This window comes from Miniopterus schreibersii (genome assembly GCF_964146895.1).
Source record: "Miniopterus schreibersii genome assembly, chromosome: 9".
NCBI lineage: Eukaryota > Metazoa > Chordata > Mammalia > Chiroptera > Miniopteridae > Miniopterus > Miniopterus schreibersii.
Window position 1 is genome coordinate 7,380,430 of NC_138118.1, and position 21,040 is coordinate 7,401,469.

The following is a 21,040-nucleotide window of genomic DNA, read 5'->3' on the forward strand; positions in this document are numbered from 1 at the left end:
TAGTGTGTAAGAAGCGGAAAAACAACAACAACTGTGTGTATTAAGTATTGTCCATTAGATTCCAGACCATCTAGCACTGAACCAAAAGCAATGTGTTGAAACAAGGCCAAAACTTAAGGCTGAGAAAGTGCATAGGAAGAGATGCGGGGTTCAGGGGAGGGGAAGGCAAAGCTAGCTCTTCAGGAAGGTAGCTGATGCCAAGGAAAGAGCCCTGGACCAGAAACCGGGACACAAAGTTCTGGTCCCATCACAGCCACAGGCTGTCTATGAACCTCTGGGCCCTCCATTGCCCTCTCTGGGCCTCAGTTTCTCTATAACATAAAAGAGAAAGAGGGATTCTGAGACTAGTCAGCACAGCAAATCAATCATTTAGAAAATATTTATCAAGTGCCTATTATGGGCTAAATAGTTTTCTAGGCACCAGGAACCTAGGAGAAAACAGAAACAGACACAGTTCCTGCTGCTACAGATTTGACTCCCTAGATGCTATCCATCCAACTCAAAGGCGTGGCAGGCTCCAACTCCGCCTTCAGGCTGCGGAGAGGCCTGTGTGGACAGTGAGGACGGTAATGACCAAAGGGGACGCGGCTTGACCTCTCCAAGGAGCAGCGTTCCTTCTCAGAGCAGAAGCAAGTGCCCGCATTCCCGCCTTGCCCCACTCCAGGATGGGACTTGGAAGCTTAACACAGATCACGGCAGCCAACTGAGTTTTAGGGCTCAGAGAACCTTCCAGAAATATAAAGATGCTTTATTTTGTTTTTTAGTTAGATAACTGGACCTGCTACCTTAAAGAAATGGGAAAATTATTAAATACATATTTCTTCTAAAAGCTTATCTGAAATGACTAACATTAATGGATAGGTGAAATTTCATAAAAATTCATAATCACTGTATTAATTGTCCTAACCTCTGTTTCTTATAATAGGAAAAATGTAACTTATATATGTAATTAAAAAGAAATGAACTACTTATTATATATAAACGGAACACCCCTTTGACCAACCATCAAGCCCCAGCATTGATATCTTTTTCCTCTCTTTTTTTTCGTTTTTATTTAAATTTTTACTGTTGACACTATTGCAGGTGATCCCCCATTTTCCCCCTCTGCCCACCTCCACCCAGCGTTGATTTCCATAATACATTGAAATACTGTACTTTGCATTGCCAGGAGAGAAATAGTATTGATTTTTATCCAGCATTTCCTGTTGCCCATTTGTGTGAAAGAAGGAAAATTTTAAGAGCTGTAAGAGCCTCACAGGGAGCTATCAACAGTGTCTCAAAAGAGTGCCCTGCCCAGCACTTTCCCTGCACTTCCCGGCCTCAGGGCCGCCAGGCCCGCACTGTCCGCAGCGCTTTCTGGCAGGCCTGCGTCAGCCTGGGGTTCCCCGCGATCAGCGTGACGGAGTGCAGAGAGGGGTAGGCCGCCATGAGCGTCTCGGAGATGAAGACCGCGGGGAGGTTAACAGGGGGGACCCTGGAGGTTATGGAGTAGGGACTGGCCACCATGTAAACCAAGTAGAGCACAAGGAAGCAGACCAAGGACTTCAGGACGGTGACGTGCGCCTTGGCCCGGGCATCACTGCGGCCAGCCATCTGCCCCTTCATCTTCCGGTGGTGTCTGTACAGAGACACAATCAGCAGCCCGGAGGAAAGAAGGAAGACCACGCAAGGAAAGCCGCTCCCCGAGTTGAGCTGTAGTACATACAGGTAGTGCCAGTTTGAAAGGGGGCACAGAAAGCTGCTGTTCCCACGGGAAGGGCTGGAGGACTGTAGGCGAACTTGGGGTAGAAGTAGCAGATTGATGAGGAGGCAGCCCAGAAAGCACCAGGCACTCAGGAGATAGGCCCTCTGCTTCAGCCACAGGTAGGCCGGGTGCTCGAAGGTCGTGATCTTCAGGCAGTAGAAGACACTCAGGAAGGTGGCAAACCACAGGCTGGCCTGGCTCACCACCACCCAGAAGATGCTGAGAGAGTGAAACCAGGGGATCCCCTGGAAATGCGGGATCAGGATCAAGTCCACCATGATCTGGCACTGCAGGAGGATCCGGCAGCCAGCCAGGCCCAGGACAATGAGGTCGTAGGAGGACCACTTGAATTTTCTGGCCCATTCTACAAAGCTCCAGACCACAAGGATGCCATTTCCAACCAGGCCAATGAGAAATTCGGCCACGGCCACCACCATCAGCAGCCCCAGGGCAGCAGCCTGCATGGCTGGGGGAGGAGTGTGCTTCTGTGCTGATGAGCGTGTGCGGCCCCTGGCTGAGCTTCAGATGCCCTGGGAGGGACCCCACACTCACGGTAAATTTTCGCTCCACAAAGCCTGGATTTGGCCTGGCTCTTTCCTAACCTGTCCCCAAGCAGCGACTGAATGGCTGTGACCAGGAACAGAGAGTTCAGAAGTTATGATCCCCTCTGTATTTGCATCCACACGAATGAACTCTGATCCTAGACTCAGAAATTGGAAACAGTAGCTCAGATGTCAACCTTCTTTCTCCAAGGTCACGGGCTAAAGTCTAGACATCAGCACATAATATGACACGACCTCCCAACAAGAGAGGCCAAATCAAAACGTCCTCAGGCTCTATACCCTGCCAGATGTGAGCTCATATGTATAAAGAAGAAATTTTATTTTCATAGAAAGAACTATGAACATATAAGCATGAAAGCTGAAGAAATTTAAAATATATTTCATTATCAAAGAGAGAAGTAGGGGAAGTTTGGGGACGGAAACGAGCCAAAATATTCTATTTAAGTGCCAAATAATAAAAAATATATAGGTCAGGTAGAGGAGCCATTCTCGTTAGTCAGGGCCTTTGATGTCACCTGCACTTTATGACCTATGATCCTCCCACATTCAACTCAGCATCTCTCTCACATCAAGGTCTTAGAGGAAGGAAATGAGGAAGAAAAGGCGCTCAGAGAAGTGAGGGGGGGGAAAAGAACCAGCACAGCTATCAAGAAATATAGGGAAAGTGCTTCATGTATGGTCCAGATTCAAACATCCCTGGGCCCAGCTCAACACAGAAGTGTTTGTGGAAGACTAAGTTCTAAGGTGGCCCCAAGACTCCCACCCTGAGTAATCCTCGCGCTGCAATGGAGCTGGGAATGAAATGGGATGGCACGTCTGTGCTTACGTGACATGGCAAAGAGGATCCAGATGTGACCCAGATCCCAAATCGTGGAAGTTTGAGTTCATGGAAAAGGAGATCATCCTGGGTGGGCCCGACCTAATCACCTAAAGTCTTGGAGGAGGGACGGGGCCTCCTGCCGGCCTGGAAGAGTCCAGCTGCCACACAGTGAGAAACTGCAGAAAGCCCCTAGAAGCTGACACTGGCCCCCAGTTGCCAGCCAGTAAGGAAGCCTTGGTCCTACAACTGGTGGGAACTGAACTGTGCCCCCAGCCAGTGAGCTGGAAAGAGTACCCTGAGCTCCAGGAAGGGACAGCCCAGCCCACATCTTCACGGCAGCCTGTGAGACCCTGCGGAGAGGCCCACCTAGGCTGTGCCCGAACCTCATGATCCACAGAGACTGTGACACAGCAAATGTGCGTCCCTTTAAGCTGCTAAGCTTGTGTTGCTACACAGGAAATAGAAAAGCGGCACAGTGTTCAAACCAGGTAGAAATGACTCTGAGGCAATGGGGAGAAAGAGGAATTGGGTGAGAAAGGGGAGGGCTGGGCTAGCCTTTTAGGAAGGCGGCATGAGTGCTATGCAAAGAGTTCTGTACGAGGGGTCGGGCTCTAGCGCCTGGTCCCAGCATTGTCGTGGGCGCTCTGGGAAGCTGCAGACAAACCACTGCCCCTCTGGACCTCAGCTGGTCTACTAATGATATAATGGGCTGTAGGACCAGATTTCCATTTGTTCAGATGGTAAGGTAAGAGGCACATTATGTCCCAGGCCCTGTGCCAGGCACACGAACACAGCAGCGAGCATGCACGGTCTCCTCTTCACCCAGAGGCAAGACCTGGTGCCTGGAAACCCTGGCTGCGGCTGTGGAGATGCAGAGGAGGTCACAGCCTGCCCCAGGCCAGAAAACCTGTGTGAGGCATGGACCTCTCCAAGACCGAGGTTTCTCACCTTTTATTGTGTTTTGTTTCTGTTTTTGATTTTTATTGAATTAATCGGGGTGACATTAGCTCATCACAGTGTTATTTACAACACCCAACATCTGGAAGCAGCCCAGGTGCCCATCAGTAGGTAACTGGGTAAAAAAACTGTGGTACATTTACACCATGGAATACTACTCGGCCGTAAAAAAGAAGGAACTCTTACCTTTTGCGATAGCATGGACGGACCTGGAGAGCATATGCTAAGTGAAATAAGCCAGCCAGAGAAAGACGAGAGCAGGGCTTCTGTGGTGACACTGCCCTGTCCCACCTGGGTCCTGGGCAGTGGAGTATCATACAAAGCATAGTGGTTACCGGACATGTATCCAGAAAGCCTAATCTAGCTAAGAAAGAAAGAAAGAAAGAAAAGAAAGAAAAGAAAGAAAGAAAAGAAAGAAAAGAAAGAAAAGAAAGAAAGAAAGAAAGAAAGAAAGAAAGAAAGAAAGAAAGAAAGAAAGAAAGAAAGAAAGAAATTGCCATAAATACGATGGTTTCTTGACAGTCTACTTTATCACTGGTGTTAAGAAAGGCTAAACCACATAGGGAATTAAGATAATTAGCTAATTCCAATAAGTAAAATGCTTTCCTAAATAATACTTAGCAATTAATGCACAGGCTTGTCCTTTTTTTAAACACACATTATTTCAAAATAATAGCTCTTTTCTACTTCCCTTCATCAGGGAGACACCGTGTGTTGGCAAAGAAAACTAAAGTATCTGCAGTACTTTAGAAAAATGTGATACTTGCCATGCAAAACATGAAAACTCAGTTTTGACTTCTGCAGTTTATTAAAATAATGTACTTTGCATTGTTCTGGTTTCTATTCTGTTTTCCATGCTATCCTCTTACTTTATTTCGAAACCAAAGCAGAACGGAGAACAAAAATTTTAACTTCACCTAATTTCACGGGAAATTGATTTTACTGCCGGCAATCATCTGGAGTAAGGACTAACTAGATCTTTCTCCCACGCCTTGGCCTCTGGGACCTCCAGGCCCAGCCCACCTCCGGGGGAATTCCTCGTGGCCTTTAGGAGAGAAAGGAGAGAGGGGGAGCGGCCTGCGAGTCTCAGAGGGGAGCCAGCCCATGGTGAGCTGGGAGAGGGAGTGTCAGAGATGATGCCAGAAGGCTGCCAAGGCGTAAAAAGCCAAGCAAAGGAGAAAGGAGTAGCTACAAGGTCTCACTTTCAAAGACTCAGGTCTGAAACTTCCTCCCCCAAAACGCCCTGCCCCCGCCCCACCGAGTTGCAAGGCTGAGCACAGCTGCATCCCGGCTCTGGGTCTGACATCTCGGCGACAGACAGGCCCGCACTCTGCGCAGGCCGAGATCTGTGCCTGCAGGGCCAGCAGATGGTGTCCAGGCACTTCTGCAGCAGCTGCCAACCTGAGCAAAGGAATTCCCTTAATGAGCTGCGTGGCTCCAGAAATTCGGAAACCGAGCTGACAAGGCGCATCCTTGAGGAGCACGTGTAACAGGAAGAGAAATGGTGTGAGCCGTGGGGCCCTGGAGCGCTGGGTCAGTAAGCCCAGGCCCTGGGGGGGCAGAGGATGCATCCCTGGCCTGCAGGCAGGATCACAGACTCGCAGGGAGAACGTGCTGAGCAGGGGCAGTGCTGCAGGGATGGAGGGCCTGCAGGGGTGACAGCCAGGGGCAGGGGGCTGGCAGGTGGGGCAGCGGGGGCTCTGTCCCCCGGCTTCCAGAAGCATGGAGACTGGGGAAGAGAGCTAAGCATAGGAGACAAGATTTGGGGGACCCTGCAGGAGCCTGGCCTTCATCCCCCTGCCCCTGGGCGTGAGCTGGACTCAGAGGCTTCTAAACGAGAGTCTGAAAAGGGAGCTAGAGTAACTGCCGCGGGGAAACCTGGCACACGCCGCCTCAGCCAAGCCATCGGGGGTCACGGGGCCAGTGATGAGCGATGATGCCATCACGTACCAGTGACAGATGTGGTGAGAAGGGCACTTCCCCTCCCCACGGACCGTAATTCCAGTCTAACCGTGAGAAACCCATCAGACAAACCCAGATTGGGGGACGGTTTGCCGAATGCCTGCCCGGCAATCTTCGAAACTGTCAAGGCCACGAAAACCAAGGAAAGGTGAGGAACATCAGAGGCCAGGGTAGACGAAGAATACCTGATGACCAAATGCAACGTGATATCCTTGACTGGATCCTGGAAAAGACAAAAAAAATATATATATACACAAATGCGGGAAAACTGGTAACTTTTGGATAAAGTTTTTCGTTCATAGGTAATGTATCAATGCTAGTTTCTTAGGGTATTGGGTTGTTTTTTTTTCTTTATTGTTGAAAGTATTGCAGATGTCCCCCTTTTCCCTCCCCATTGAATCCCTCCACCAGGCATCCTCCCCACCCTCCCCCCCAGGTCTTCTCCACGTTATTGGCTGTGTCCATAGGTCCTGTATATAAGCATCTAAGTTCTTCATTACCCCACCACCCCCCTTTCCCTCTGAAGTTTGTCCGACTGCCCCATGGTTCTGTCTCTGTATCTCTCTATCCATCTATCCATCCATCTATCTATCTATCCATCTATCTATCTTGCTTATCAGGTTACTGCGTTCATTAGCTTCCACCTATGAGTGAGATCATGTGGTACTTGTCTTTCTCTGACTGGCTTATAGCTTCTTAGTTTTAACAACTTACCAGGTTATGTAAGATAGTAACCTCAGGAAAACTGAGTGAGGAGAATAGGGGATCTTTGTACTCTCTGCAACTTTTCTGTAAAATAAAATAAAATAAATTAAAAATGCAAGCTTTATTTTTGACAAGTTATATAACACTCAGTTACAGAAAACTGTTTGTGTGAAAATTACTTCTTACCAAGATGAGCATTACGTTTCTCCAGAGGGGACTCAGGAGACTGAGGTTTCCCCTAACATTGTAAGGTCATGCTAGGAGGAGTCATACCACAAGGATGGCAGACGGGGCTCCCTGGATCTCTGCTCGTCCAAAGTCAAGTGCTCCCAGGGCCACGCTAGCCCCAGACCTCAACGAGAAACAAACCTCATGACCAGCTCCCCATGAGGGGGATTTATAAACGGGGCACTTGTGGCCATTCGGGAAAGACAATGTACTTCACTATGGCCGGTGTGGCTCAGTTGGTTGGCATTGTCTTGTGCACCAAAAGGTTACCAGTTATTCCCAGTCAGGGCATATGCCCAGGTTGTGGGCTTGGCACCCGGTGGGAGGCATGCAGGAGGCAGCTGACTGATGTTTTGCTTTCACATCGATGTTTCTCCCTCTCCCTCTCCTTTTCTCTCTCTCTAAAAATCAATAAAAATATCTGAGGGGAAAAGAAGAGAAAAGCAATGTACTTCAATGTCAGACAGATTTGGGGCTGCGTCCCAACTCCACCCGTTAGTAGCTGTGTCCTTAGACAAGTCAATCAACCTCTCAGATCTTCAGGTTCCTCTTATAAAAACTTTAAGTATGTTTACCCCACAGGGCTATTGTGATGATAAAAGGACATATGAAATCGCCCAGCCTGGTGTCTAGAAAATATTATAATCTAATTAATGTTACTTTTCTTTCCTTCCTTGGTGGTTTCTCTCCATAATCACTCCTTTCAATACAGCAGGAGAGCCCCTGACGTCTGACATAATTCACAGGACGCCAATACAGGAAGAACTGAGTTGCGGCTTCTAGAGAAAGGTGATCGGCTCTGTGTGACTCCAGGGTTTCTGGAAAGAGAGAGTAAAGATGGAAGACTCGTTACCCCCGGCCTTTAAAAGCATACGCTACAGTCAAAGATCCAGAGATTTACTGAGTAATATCGGTATATTTATTTCCTCTCTTGCGATGCAGGTCATCATTCTGAACTGTGAGGGCAGCGACATTGAGACAAATAATTTTCCTGTCTTTAAAACAGGTCGGAAATGTTATCAAATAAATCGAGTGTGTACCCGGGTGCAGACAGCTCCTTCGCAAGCTGCACACACAGGGAGTGGTTTACCAGGCCTCTCGCCCCCTCCGCTGAGGCAGAGCTAGTCCTGTATACAGTACCCACAGCCGCCAGCCCCTCGCCCAGCTGGGACTCCCCCAGAACAGGGGCCTCACAGCCCTGCCCCTCCCCCTCTGCTATCTTCACCCTCCACGCTCCCTTTCGCTTCCTTGTTCATTTATTTCCATGCCAGGCAAATTCTCACACATACCGTGTCCTTTCACCCTTTTTTGCTCCAGGAATAAAACTCGCCATGGGCCAGTTATCCAAATCCCTAGGGAGCCTTGCCAAAGGGCCCCTTCTCCCTCGTCCTGAGCCAGGGTGCGTCCCGAAATCCCTCCCCGCGGCCTGGAGGAATGGGAGGCGGGGCATACAAAATCTGAAGAAGATTCCCAGCGGACCCAGGCTGCTTCTCACCGCTCCAGCCCTGTCTGAGAAAGCAGTGGGCTAGACTAGAAGATCCATCTCCAGCTTGATTTACGGAAGGAACATTCCTGGGAAACTTACTTTAAATGCCTTCAGGGAGATTCCGTATCCCCGGAAGACTGGCATTTAAGGCTGTCTTAAAACTTACCTTCAGTTCAGGCTCTACAAGATCCATGCCTCCTTCCTCTTAATCTTTTCTTTCGTTTGTTTTTTAAACAGCTGAAAATGGCTCAACAGGATGCTGGTAACAACGATTAGGGGACCCCAAAGTCACACATGTTTAAGTGAAATTTTGGCACTATAAAGATACGATGTATACTTTAAAGTATGTGTTTTTCCTGATTACAGAAGAAATCTATGTTCATCACAGAAAACTGAGAAAATGTAAAAAAAATATATTACTCTAAACTTACTCCACCAAAAAATAATTGCTATTTGCAATTTTCTTTAGATATACATTTTTTAACAAATATTGGTATCATACTGCATATTTTAATTTTTTATTTTTATTTCACTTACTAATATGTCACAAGTATTTTCTCAGGTCATATAAAAACGTTCCCTGACTACAGGACAATAAATAACTACAAACCACTTCATCATGAAGACATACGTTATTTTATGTATTTATGGTATATAGCCTAAGTCATTTGAGTAAGGCCAGAGAAACTACGGTGTCTGAAAGAATGGAGATACTTATTTCTCATGAACAGTCCTGCAGTTAAGGTGTAAGCAGTCCAGAGCTGGTGCGACAGCCCCCCGATGCCAGGAGCGATGGGGCCAAGTCTAGGATGGATAACTGTTCCATCCCAGGCAGTCGCCTCACCGGCATGGTCCAAGCTGACCAATCATCACCTTCCAGCACACAGGAAGACGCCAAGGCACAGGGGAAGGAAGGGCCTACTTGCCTGGGGCCTCACCTAGAAATTACACATCACTTCTGCTCAGACTCTGTTGGCAGAACTGGATCACAAGGCACCACCTACTATGAGAGGAAGCTGTAGCATGTAAATCAGCTGCCAAAACTCTGGGTAGCTAAAAATTCTGTCACTACGGCAGGGAGGAGAAAGATAACAGGTACTGGGGAAACAAGAGGGTTTCTGCGGCTCATTTAGAGTTCTTACGTCATAATGTGCATTTAGTCACTCAGTAATCCTTTTATCTCCTACTCTTAAAATTCTTAAAAAAATGAGTACCTCCAGGTTTTGTAGTATAAAATACTGGTTTGGGTAATCCTTACTAAATATTGCAGGTCCAGTGGCCAAATGAGAAAAATTCAGATAATTTGTAAAATTTGGTGATTTCTCTTTTTTGTTGTTAATAAAGAGAATGTTATTTTAATAAGACTATTTCTTCTGAGCTCTGCAAATATTACATAAGTATTTTATGAACACCAAAAGAACTATCTAAATTATTATTCCCCGATTCCCATTACAAAACTTACCAATATTCTATCTTCACATTCCTGCTCCTCTGCAGCCATAGTTCTGCTGTTCCAACAAAAAAACAACAAAAAAAAAAGCCAGCATTTTCCTGGAGAATTGTGCAGTGTCCAGACAGTTCAATGCATAAATTCACAGAGATGACCTAAAGCCACCAAAAGTCAGGTACTCCCACAACCAGTCCAATGGCTCCTCCTGGCTCTCCACTGATTTCCATATCACATGCAGAGACACAATCTTTTGTAAGGTTGCACACAGATTGTGTTAATTTCACTATTTGGAACTTGCTCTTTTGTTTTTTAATTTGAAGATCTAAGTAACTGGCTTTAATTAAGAGACTCATGAATGGGAAGCATCCCATCAAGCCACTAGAAGGGCGCTCTCTGGAACTTGCCTTTGACCTTGGGCTAGCTCCCTGGACTTGAAGATCCTTGGAACTATCTGGGTTGGGCTTCCTCAATACTCCCCTCCACCTAGCAACTCTGGCCCTTCCCTTCTTTCTAGAACAAACCTAGAAATCCAGTCCTCCATACTGTTTTCCAAGATATGGAAACAACCTAAGTGTCCATCGACAGAAGACATGGTATGTCTGTACATAAATACCATGCAATAGCTCAGTTACTGTCACAATGTATACCTATTTTCTTTTGCTTTTTTACTCCCTTTTCTCCCTAAAACTGTCCTGTTTTCCTCTCCTCTGTGCACTCTCTTGCTTGCTTTAAGCCAATCCACTGATGACCAGTGACCACTTGCCCAGTGCTGAGTCCTTACTCAGGACACCTCAGCTAAACTTCAAAAATGTAACTAACAGTGTTGTGTGCCAGTCTCAGCTCAGCCTATCAATAACCAACACTGTGACTGGCCAGGCTCTTGTGGTTCTTATTATGACTGCAAGATACCCTTTAGCAATAACCAGGAAACTTTGAAATAATAAAGATTTATTACTTATAGAACCTGGAAATTACACAGCACACTTGAGGCCACACAGTGAAATCACAGGGAGGGAGGGAGGGAGGGAGGGAGGGAGGGAGGGAGGGAGGGAGGGAGGGAGGGAGGGAGGGAAGGGAGAGAGAGAAAGAGAGAGAGAATGGGCTCTGCTTTTATTGGGGTTGAGGGGTGGGGACATAGGATTTCTAGGGCTCACTCTTGGTGAATTTAAAACATAGGAGTGGGAATTTAAAGCGCAGGGAAAGAAAAAAACATGTGGCCCAAATGACCAGTTATTAAAATCAACCAAGTTCTCTAAAACAAAGGGGCCTCAATGGGGGGACGCTGGCCATGTGTTTATGTGCTGAAGTGGATGTCTTGCAATCAAAGCTTAAGTCAGATTGTTTCTGCATTGTGGCTACTGTAAATAATGTTGCAGTGAGTATAGGGGGGCCTCTATCTTTTCAAATAATTGTTTTTATATTCTTTAGGTAAATATCCAGAAGAGGGATTGGTGGATCATACGGTAGTTCTACTCTTATTTCTTTTAAGAATCTCCATACTGTTTTCCAAGATATGGAAACAGCTGAAGTGCCCATCGACAGATGAATGTATAAAGAAGATGTGGTGTGTATATACACACACACACACACACACACACACACACACACACACACACACACACACATATGATGGAATACTACTCAGCCATTAAAAAGGTGAAATATTACCATTTGCAACAGTATAGATGGACCTTGAGGGCATTATGCTAAGTGAAATATGTCAGATGGAAAAGTACAAGAACTGTATGATTTCAGTCGCATGCAGAATATAAAACAAAACCAAAAAAAAAAGCAACTAATGAACAAATAAAACAAAACAGACTCAGAGATACAGAAAACAGACTGGTGGTTACCAGCAGGCAGGGGGGTGGAAGCGGGTCAATTACATGGTGACAGATGGTAACTAGACTTTGGTGGTAAGTGAATTACAATACTGTCCACCTGGAACTTATATGATGTTACCTCAATAAGAAGAAAAGAAAAGCTTAAGTCAGGCACTTGTCCTACGAGGAAGATGAACTACGGTCGGGCTCACACTACAGGTGCGGCCTACAGCGTGTTGGGCCGGGGCAACTTCCCGCTCTACTTCAGCAGCCGGTGGGGCAAGGTGGCGATTGCCATCATGCAGGGATGCAACGCCCATGCAAACAAAATACATGAAGAGGGATGCCTCAAACAAGTTCCTTTAAAAAGTGCCTACATTTAAAATACGAGCCCCCCCCCCAAAAAAATTTGCAAACTGAACTGAAATACAGGCACTCAAAAGCCTACGAAGCCAGCTCAGCAATTACAGAAACGCATTCCTCGGGCCGCGGGGAAAGCTGCTAGCGGAGAACCCTGCTCCCGAGCCGCAGAGCGCCTCCAGCCGCCGCTTCTCGCTGATGCCCCGCTAGTTGCGGAAACGGAGAAGCCGCTTTGCTCCGCTTTTCAGTTTGGGGTGTGTGAGGACAATGAGAACAGAGTGCGCCGGGAGGTAAACCGTGGAGATCATCATACATATGGACCTGGTCCTCAAGTCCATCCGTACAGAAGGCAGGTACTGGAGCAGCACGGCCACTGAGTAGGGGATGTACAGGAGGAGGAAGCAGGCCATGAGCTTTATGGCCCCCACGTGAGCCTCCGTCTGCGGATTCCACAGGCTGCCGGCGTTCCGCCGCATCTTCCCCATGTGCCTCCTCAAGGAGTTTATTAGCAAGGAGGCGGACGTCACATTAACGACGAACTGGAGAAACGACCTCGAGCACAGGGAGATCACCAGGGACACGGTGTCCTCGCTGATGGTGGACTGTGTGCCGTTCCTCCCAGTCACAAGTTCGGGAGAGGGTAGCACCCGTCTGAGCACAACATACAGAAATGTGGTGAAGGCAGAAATCAGCACGCAGGCCAGCAGCAGCCTGGGGATCTTCGGGGGCAGATGCCGTTTCAGCAGGAGAAACACGGGGTGTTGCGAGTTAGCGATCTTCACACAGTATAAGACATTGAGCAAGGTTACAAACCAGAGACCGCTGGAGTCCAGAAACGTCCAGCACCACAGGAAAAGGATGGATACGTGGACCAACCTTTCGGGGTTCGGAGCGATGAAGAGGTACATGATGTACAGCAGGAACAGTCCCAGCATGAGGAACCTGGTGACGCCCAGGCTGAACAGAATCCGATCCGAGGAGGACATTCTGCGGCTTTGGAGCCACGTCTTGTAATTGACCACTGCAATAAACAGATTCACGACGAGTCCCACAGAATTCAAAACTGCTGAGGCAGTAACAGCGGGGACAAACAACATCTTTACTCGCGGGGGACTCAACAGCTGTGGTGCTGATGCTGCGGACAGGGGAAACACTGAACCGTGCCAGGAGGCACCGGGACCCAGCCAGGAGGGACATTTCCCTCTGCAGTTTTCCCCAGCGTGGCAAGCGAGCCATTAGTGGTCTGCCAGCCGGCTGCTTTTACTGAGATGCAAATCGCCCAAGGATTACATTACTGGTTCTTCACTCATATCCTGTTTTCTTTAGAAACTCCCGATTCCAACAGCGGCGGGGAGCCCGGGAGTCCACTCCTCCGAGGGGAGAGCTGCGGGGAGGAGCTGGGGCAGGTTCCGGGGCCTCCGAGCCCCAGTGAGAGCTCCCGTCCAGCGCTGTTGTGACTGCTCCACAGGGAGTACAGCTTTTCTTCCCAGCAACCCCGGAATCGGGTGGGAACCCCCATGCCTCACTCCTACCCCCTGCCCCCATCCGTACGTCCATGGATCACCTGAATCCAACCTCTCTCCCCCCTGGAATCTGTTCGCCTCGCAGCTGCCATTCTGGCCATGCCCGGGTTCCCCTCCCATCCCTTAGCACCTACGGTGATTTAGTTCTCTGGCAGGACAAGCTCAAGGAGCGCTCGCTTCCCCGAGAAAGCCTTTTTCGTCTAATTCCACCCTCTCGTGAGGACTCCTTACTTTGCCTTCCCCCACCAGTCACGTATACAGGTTTGTGCCGCAATCCTTTGCCGCAATCTGCTTTCACCTAGAAAAAGCAACGCCAGCCTTTCCGTGGGCTTCCTTTATGGATCTGGGTTCATGCTTCAGGCACACGTGCTGTTTCCCCTGAGGCATTTAACTGCCAGTCAAAATACTCTGGTACCCTTAACAGTAATGCTTTAGTTATAGTTTTGTGGGCCTCACAGATGGGCATCTCACCGCCTGGTTGCTCAGGGAGGAAGGACATCCTGAGAAAAATGTCCAGTCTCTTCAGATTTAAAAACAAAAATCTCAGCAATGCCCTCGGCAGTTCCCTGGATCTGTCTCTTGCTTCAGCAGTGTTTGGGTGGAACAGACCCAGGGACGCCCCTTCTTCCTGCCTCTGACCACCCTCCAACCCCTTTTCCAGTCGCCACCTTCGGAACCACCTCAGCCATCCTCAGCCTCAGAAACCAGCCAACACCATTTTTTGACCATAACTCCTTATTGCCGAACAACCATGAGCTCCCAAAGTCCTCCGAATTATTCCACCCAGGGGGAGGCCCTGTCCACCGCCTGGCCAACCTGCACCTGTGGCCTCCTGCACCTACTTCTCTCTGGGCTTCTGTTTCCACCTGGACGGCCTGGCTGTGCAGGGCGTGGCCTCTTCTTCCTCCAGTTGCTGGAGAAAAAGCTCCAGGGTGCTGAGCGTCTCTTAAAGATGCAAAACCAGTGCGGTGGCCGCCTTCTCTTCCAGAACGTGCTGAAGCCTTCCCAGGAAGAGGGGGGTGACACTCAGGATGCCATGGAAGCCGCCGTGGCCTTGGAGAGGAACCTGACCCAGGCCCTTGTGGACCTGCAGGCCTTGGGTTCTGCCTGCACAGACCCTCAGCTCTGTGACTTCCTGGAGAACCACTCCCTGGGCGAGCAGGTGACACTCATCATGAAATGGGTGACACCTGGCTCACCTCCACAGGCTGGGCTGGGCGAGTATCTCTTGGAAAGGCTCGCCCTCAAGCAGACTAGGAGCCTTTGGAGCCCAGAGGCCTTTGCATCCCCTGGTGTCTGGCTTCTGCCTGAGCCTCTCCCTAAAACCACTCGTTATTTTCAACCACCCGGGAGCCCTCTCCCATGCATTGGACCAAACGGAAACAATAAAGCTTTTTGCTTAATTAGGGTCCAGGTGTATGGAGAGAGGGGTGAGATTAATTCCACCTCATGGTGGCAGAGAAGTGTCGTGTCCTCTCCCTTAGTGTCCTTGTCTCCTCAGGCTTCCAGAAAGAGGTCCTTGTCCTTTGGTTGCTGCTTGCCCCGCTAGCATTCAAAGCTGACTGTGCCCACGCTTTGCTCCTACAGACTGCAAACGGAGCTTTTAAGCAGTCCTCACAGAGAGGGGCAATCAGGACTCTCGCCTGCCCTGCTGCAGTCCCTTTTCTCTCCCTCTCTCCTCCCACCGTGCCCTGGGGACTGGAAGGAGCAGACCTCCCCTGACCTCATGTCGTCTTACAGCACCAGCAACAAGAAAGTTCACCGATTCACTGTCGTAAGAGCAGGACACCATGAGCTATATACTCCAGACTGAAACCCCCGATAGATTAAAATACTAATAGCTAGCCCTAGCCGGTCTGGCTCAGTGGTTAGAACATTGGCCTGAGAACTGAAGTGTCCTGGGTTCAATTCCAGCCAAGGGCACGTACCTTGGTTGCAGGTTCCATCCCCAGCCCTTGTCGGGACATGTGTGGGAGGCAACCAATCGATGTGTTTCTCTCACATAGATGTTCCTCTCTCTCTCCCTCTCTCTCTCTCTCTCTCTCTTCTTTCCACTCTCTCTGAAAAACAATAGAAAAAATATCCTCAGGTGTGGCTTTAAAAAAAAATACTAATAGCTAATATTTGTAGTACATTTACTATGCTTTAGTTGCTAAAGTACTCTACAGACATTGTCTTATATAATCCTCACACCAATCCTATGAAATATGCCTATGTGATAGTGAAGGAAACTGAAGTCCAAGGAAGTTTAGCTACTTGCCAAAGAATGTGCTTCTAATTAGTGGTGGGGTCAGGATTTGAACCCAAATGTGTGTGATTCCAGAACTAACACTCTTTGCCATCACACTATACATATTTCTAGCCCAGCAAAAGGTAGACATACCAGAAAATAATATACAATTGTCAGCAGCAGTTGTTGGAGCTTATAAGGTCACTTTTCTTTTGAAAAATAACTTCTTGCAGATTAAGAACAAATAACATTGACTTTCCACTTATCCAAAGTCAAGAAAATCACAAACAACTTTATGATGCTCTAGAGATCCCTGTTCACTGACAATTGGGAAACATATAAGGGACACTATATAAGGTAAAGAGCCCTGGTAAGCACTGAAACTGAGAAATCTGGGAATATATTTTTTGTTGTTGTTGCTTTGTCTTTTTTACATATGATCCTCCTGGACCCAAGCTACAGTTCAATCTCATTAATTGATAAGATCTATGAACTTGGCCCAAGAGGTCAGGGGGTACAGAAAATGAGAAGTATCCCTGGCCGGTGTGGCTCAGTTGGTTCAGCATCATCCCATGCACCAAAAGGTCACCGGTTCCATTCTCGGTCCAGGGCACATGCCCAGATTTCGGGGTTCAATCCCCAGTTGAGGTGTGTACAAGAAGCAACCGATCGATGTTTCCCTCTCACATCAATGTTTTTCTCTCTCTCCCCCTTCCTTTCTCTCTTAAAAAAAAATCAATAAAAACATATTTTTAAAACTTGGGAAGTAATCCCACGAGACATAGAACATAAGGGCCCTGGATGGAAACTTGGAAGGTCTCATGAGCTACTTTCATAGTTGCTATGACACCAAATGCACCAAAGAAGAGATGTGTTTGGAGGGCACACACAGTCAGGAACAAGCTCTAACATATAACTGGACTCCAAATGCGGGGACATTTGCCATCCCCATGCTCTGACCCAAGGAACCTGGCTGTAATGGAGGAAAGCCCTGCTCTAGTCCCTTGTGCAGCAAACGATGAGATTTAAGAGTTTTAAAGGGTTTAGCAACTCAAGTTAATTCACTGGAAGCAAAACCAAACTAACAAGACGGCCCCCTCCAGGGTTTCTCAAAACTGGGCCTGAAGCATTGACTAGGTCTTTCTTCCCCACGCCCCGGGACCCGGTGAGGAGCCAGCACTCAGCCAACTGGACTCCCAGGGCAGACTCCCCACTCGGGGAATTCTAGGTTTTCCAGCCGCACTCGGGGCTCCAGGGGAATGAACACCAGTGGGAACTTCAGCGTGTTCACTGCACCTTTCTGAATCTTTTGGGTCAGTGTAGGATTTATCAGAGCTGCAGTGGAGACAGGAGAGAGGGATCCTTCAGAAGCTAGAACTGAAAGGCAGCCAAGCCAAAATCGCAAGTAAAACGCTATGTTCCAGTAAAAGGGAGGAAAATCCCACACCTGAGGCAAGAAGCAGAATCAGGGATTCGTGTTAGGGATGAAGGACCAGGAGGTGAGAGCCGGGCAGAGAAGTTGTGAAGTTGTCCGGGCAGGGAAAGGGGCCCAGAGTGGGTTAGGATGAATTCGAGAGCGGGGTGAACCAGCGGACGCCAGTCGGGACGGCGTGGATTTCCATAGCTAAACTGCCCTGTGCTGAAGAGAAGCACAGATTTTTACTAATAGCAGAAAGACCCGTTTCAGAATCCTTCTGTTATGGTAAATTGGGGATGAATATTAAACCATTCTTTTAACTTTCAACAGATGCCCTTTTGAAAGGGAATTTTAAGTTATGTCGGAATGACATGTTTTCCCAGCAGCTTCAAGGGGCAAGCATCGATTTGGAAGCAAACGGTGCAGACCAAAAGACATTTTGTTCCTATAATTTTAGAAATGAATCTATAAATCCCAGAACCATCCTAAAATTAATTTCTGATTGCATATGATCAAATGCCAAGTAATGTGGGGATCCTTCGTGCTATGGCAAAATATAACAAAATAACAACAATAACAATAGCAATATTTATTGAGTGTTTTTACTCCATGTGGGACTCGAAGGATTTTTCATGTTGTTAACGCATTCATTCCTTCCAACAATGCCACCAACAAAATACAATTCCCGTTTTACAAATGCAGAAAGTGAAATAGAGAGAGGTTAAAGAACTTCCCAGAGTCACCTAGTTCCTAAGGGTTGGGGTCGGGATTTGAATCCAGGGTCTCGGGGTCCACATTCCACAACAGCTCCACACCCGAGAACCCCATTAGTGATAAAAACCCAGATTCAGGATGGCCACGTGTCCTAGATATGTGCACAAGTTCGACAATTCTTCGATCTTAAGCAATAATATTCTCATTGACTTGTCGCCACTGTTCAGCAATGGGAAGGAAATCAATGCCTATGTAATTTTATTAAAATAACAGTGATTAAACTTATAAAAACGGCTTCTATTATGTTTTAAATAAAACTCTAAAATTTTAAAAGCAGATACCCACCTTGGGCCATTAAAAAAAAAAAAAAAATGCCTGGTCTTTTTTGCCCGATCTAAAAAATAAAAAAATTACTTGGAAATTGACTTTAGCCAAATGGCAAAGGAGTGCGAGGACGACTGCACTAGAAGGAAGATGACTTCCCCACTGGAAGACTGGGTTGGAACCTAGTGCCCAAGGGTCATTCCGCGCCACTCATCACCACACAGTGGAGCTGTGGAAACTGGTACCTTGTGGGAACCGCTGCACAGTTCACTGTTACTCACAATAAGGGCTTCCCCTATTGAGCGCTTTATACAATACGCTCTGCTACTCTGCTAAAATGCTGGCGCATCTGGTCTCATGAATCTCTAAGACCCTGTGAGGTGATGTCACAGTCCACATTTTAAAATGGGGGACGAGAGGACCAGGCAGGCGATTAAAGTAACTCGCCGAAGGCCAGAAGTCTTGGAGAACACATGGAAACAGAGTTAAAGCCCAAATCTGCGGGACTGGCAATGCTTTTGCTCTTTTCCTCAAGTCCATGACACTGTTTTACTTACAACAGCTTTATCAACGTCAGTATACACTTTAAGATAAAGCTAGTAATCAGCTCATTTCGTTGCGCTGGTAGTTATTAAAACAGAACTCCATGTCTACATAGTGAGAGTGCTCTTGATATATTGACATTTTCCAAAGACTGTTTTACGGTCTCCAAAACAATCACGCAAAGAGAGCCGTGAGAAGTGTCCCCGGTGGAAAGGTCAGCGGTCTCTCACCTACTGATATTTTAGAACTGGTGGGTCAGAAAGAGAGCCCTGTAGTCTTGAGCCGGGCTGAGGGGCTCCCAGGCTCCCTCCTGTCCCCTAGGCCATTCTATGGGGAAAGGGGTCCCTTGGGTACAGGCTTCAGATGGCCAGACTCACACCAGAGCAGCTCCACAAACGTCTGCCTCAGCCTGTTGTTCCCCAGAATGAGAACAAACGAGTGGCAGACAGGGTAAAACATGGTAATGACCTCTCCGATCATTTTAGTCATCTCTCCTTCCCCTGGTAGGAAGTAGCTGGAGGACGTGATTGAAACGGCAACGAAGTAGAGCAGGAAGAGAAACACAAAGGAGAGGATCATTCTGATGGCCCTCTTGTGGGCGTCGGTGCTCGGGTCGCTGGGGCCCACCGTGCTCTGCTGCATCTGCCGCGTGTGCCTCCCCAGGGAGAGGATGAGCAGGAGGCAGGCGGCCAGGCACAGGACCAGGAGGGGGAGGTTCCGCAGCATCCCGAGGACGTGGGTCAGCTGGAATTGATTCTTTTGCTTTCTAAAGTGCTCGCTCACATTCCCCGTGCCATCGGCTCCACGGAGAACAGAATGCAGCTTGAACTCCTGAACCAGAGTCACGAGGCTGCCGCACGAAGAGAGCAGTGCCCCCCACAGCATCCATCCGACCACCCTGGAAACTCTCCACTTGAGCCAGAGGAACGTGGGGTGCGAGAAACTGGCGATTTTCAGGCAGTAGAGGACACTGAGGCAGGTGGCCAGCCAAGTGCTCAGGTGGTTTGCAAACGTCCAGAAGAGATCGATTACTTGCATGGCTTCCCCCATCTCGTGGACTCTGGGAGAGAACACCATTATTGTAGAGTCAGCAAAGAGGATCCCCAGCACAACAATCCTGCAGAGAGCCAGGGTGGTCAGGATGAAATCAGACAAAGAGATTCTCTTGCTCTTGAACCAGCTGCTGCCATTGACCATCCCAATGAAGCCATTGCCCAGCATGCCCAGGATGAACTGGGTGACAGAGAGAAACAGAATCAGCGACCTGGCGAGCCCTAGCATCCCAGCTGCTGGGCAGAGCTGACCTCTGTCCTTTCTGTGGATCTACAGTCTGTTGATCTTTCTGTAGAGCCTGTCGCCTCTACCTGCTGCTTCACTGCACCCGGCTCCCGGCTCTTCCCAGTCTAGTCTGCTGTGGAGCACCGTCGATGGGACCCGCTCTGGCTCTTCCAGCTTGGTCTGTCCTCTTTACAGATGACACGGGTTGTCACACTCCATCTAAATTCAGCTGCTCTTTGCCAACATGCAAATAGGGTAGTGTCCAGTGTCACGCAGAGAGGAAAGAGATCTGAGTCACGAAGGAGATGGAGGACTTGGGCTCAGTTCCAAAGGGAGCAGAGCTCTGAGCTACCTGGGACAGAAAGGTGAGCGTCACCGGAAGAGTCACACAAACGACCCAGAGGGAGGACTCGGGGCACACACAGAAAGGGGGAAATACCAGGATTCCGCCGTAAGGCACTGTCAAGGTGGAAGTCCATAAACAGAGTTCAGTCCGTGCTACCGCTGCGCCTCCTGGAGTGTGCCATACTTGGGGGGCCCCAAGTTCCTCCCGGTGAGCCATTGCTCAGAAGGCCTAGCTCTCTGAACACCTGCATGATAGCCATACTGGAGTATAGCACATAAGCTACTCAAAACACGAATTTCTCAGAGTGCCCGACCGCCGTACAGGGGTGGGCGGAAGTAGGTCTTTGTACAACCACCTCGGGAGGCAGGGGGCTGACCCAGGCTGGTCACTGAGATCCAGGTTCATTTACTGATTTTCAAAGGCTATGAGACTGCAAATAATAAGGGCCGGCAATGTGAGCACTTATGAGATTGTATCTCAGTGCTCTGTGCCACTGCGACACGCTTTTGCCTTAATAAAGCTACTGTAATAATCATAACCTGCAGGTCTCTTTCCATACGAACAGCT

At 48.3% G+C, this 21,040-nt stretch overlaps 4 protein-coding genes and 1 pseudogene across 6 annotated transcripts in view; 1 reads left to right on the plus strand and 4 right to left on the minus strand.

Annotated features, from left to right (window-relative positions):
* Positions 1 to 1,062: 1,062 nt before the first annotated feature.
* On the minus strand, positions 1,063 to 2,424 carry TAS2R5 (taste 2 receptor member 5). Its single transcript, XM_081147341.1, has one exon. The coding sequence runs from the start codon at positions 2,206 to 2,208 to the stop codon at positions 1,321 to 1,323; it is 888 nt and encodes a 295-aa protein (XP_081003467.1). The 5' UTR covers positions 2,209 to 2,424; the 3' UTR covers positions 1,063 to 1,320.
* Positions 2,425 to 8,995: 6,571 nt separating this feature from the next.
* Positions 8,996 to 21,040, minus strand: part of SSBP1 (single stranded DNA binding protein 1) — a 56,507-nt gene continuing 44,462 nt past the window's right edge. Inside the window, exon 8 of one of the 2 annotated variants that reach the window (XM_081147553.1) lies at positions 8,996 to 9,973. The gene's annotated coding sequence lies outside the window, so the exon portion shown is untranslated. Of the gene's footprint in view, positions 9,974 to 17,843; positions 20,480 to 21,040 lie in introns of those variants that run through there. The other variant, XM_081147552.1, reaches the window with a different exon arrangement.
* TAS2R4 (taste 2 receptor member 4) lies at positions 12,305 to 13,195 on the minus strand (the record flags this gene model as incomplete). The annotated part of the gene is made up of 1 exon (XM_081147724.1): positions 12,305 to 13,195. The coding sequence occupies one exon, from the start codon at positions 13,193 to 13,195 to the stop codon at positions 12,305 to 12,307; it is 891 nt and encodes a 296-aa protein (XP_081003850.1).
* LOC308562040 (ferritin light chain pseudogene) lies at positions 14,373 to 15,415 on the plus strand (annotated as a pseudogene). Its single transcript has 2 exons — positions 14,373 to 14,783; positions 15,362 to 15,415. The product of its transcript is annotated as a ferritin light chain pseudogene (transcript).
* TAS2R3 (taste 2 receptor member 3) lies at positions 19,177 to 20,130 on the minus strand (the record flags this gene model as incomplete). The annotated part of the gene is made up of 1 exon (XM_081147549.1): positions 19,177 to 20,130. One exon carries the CDS (start codon positions 20,128 to 20,130, stop codon positions 19,177 to 19,179), a length of 954 nt encoding a protein of 317 aa, XP_081003675.1.

Excerpts from the sequence above, each read along its gene's own strand:
- TAS2R5 (XM_081147341.1), bottom strand. The coding sequence starts at position 2,208 with ATGCAGGCTGCTGCCCTGGGGCTGCTGATGGTGGTGGCCGTGGCCGAA.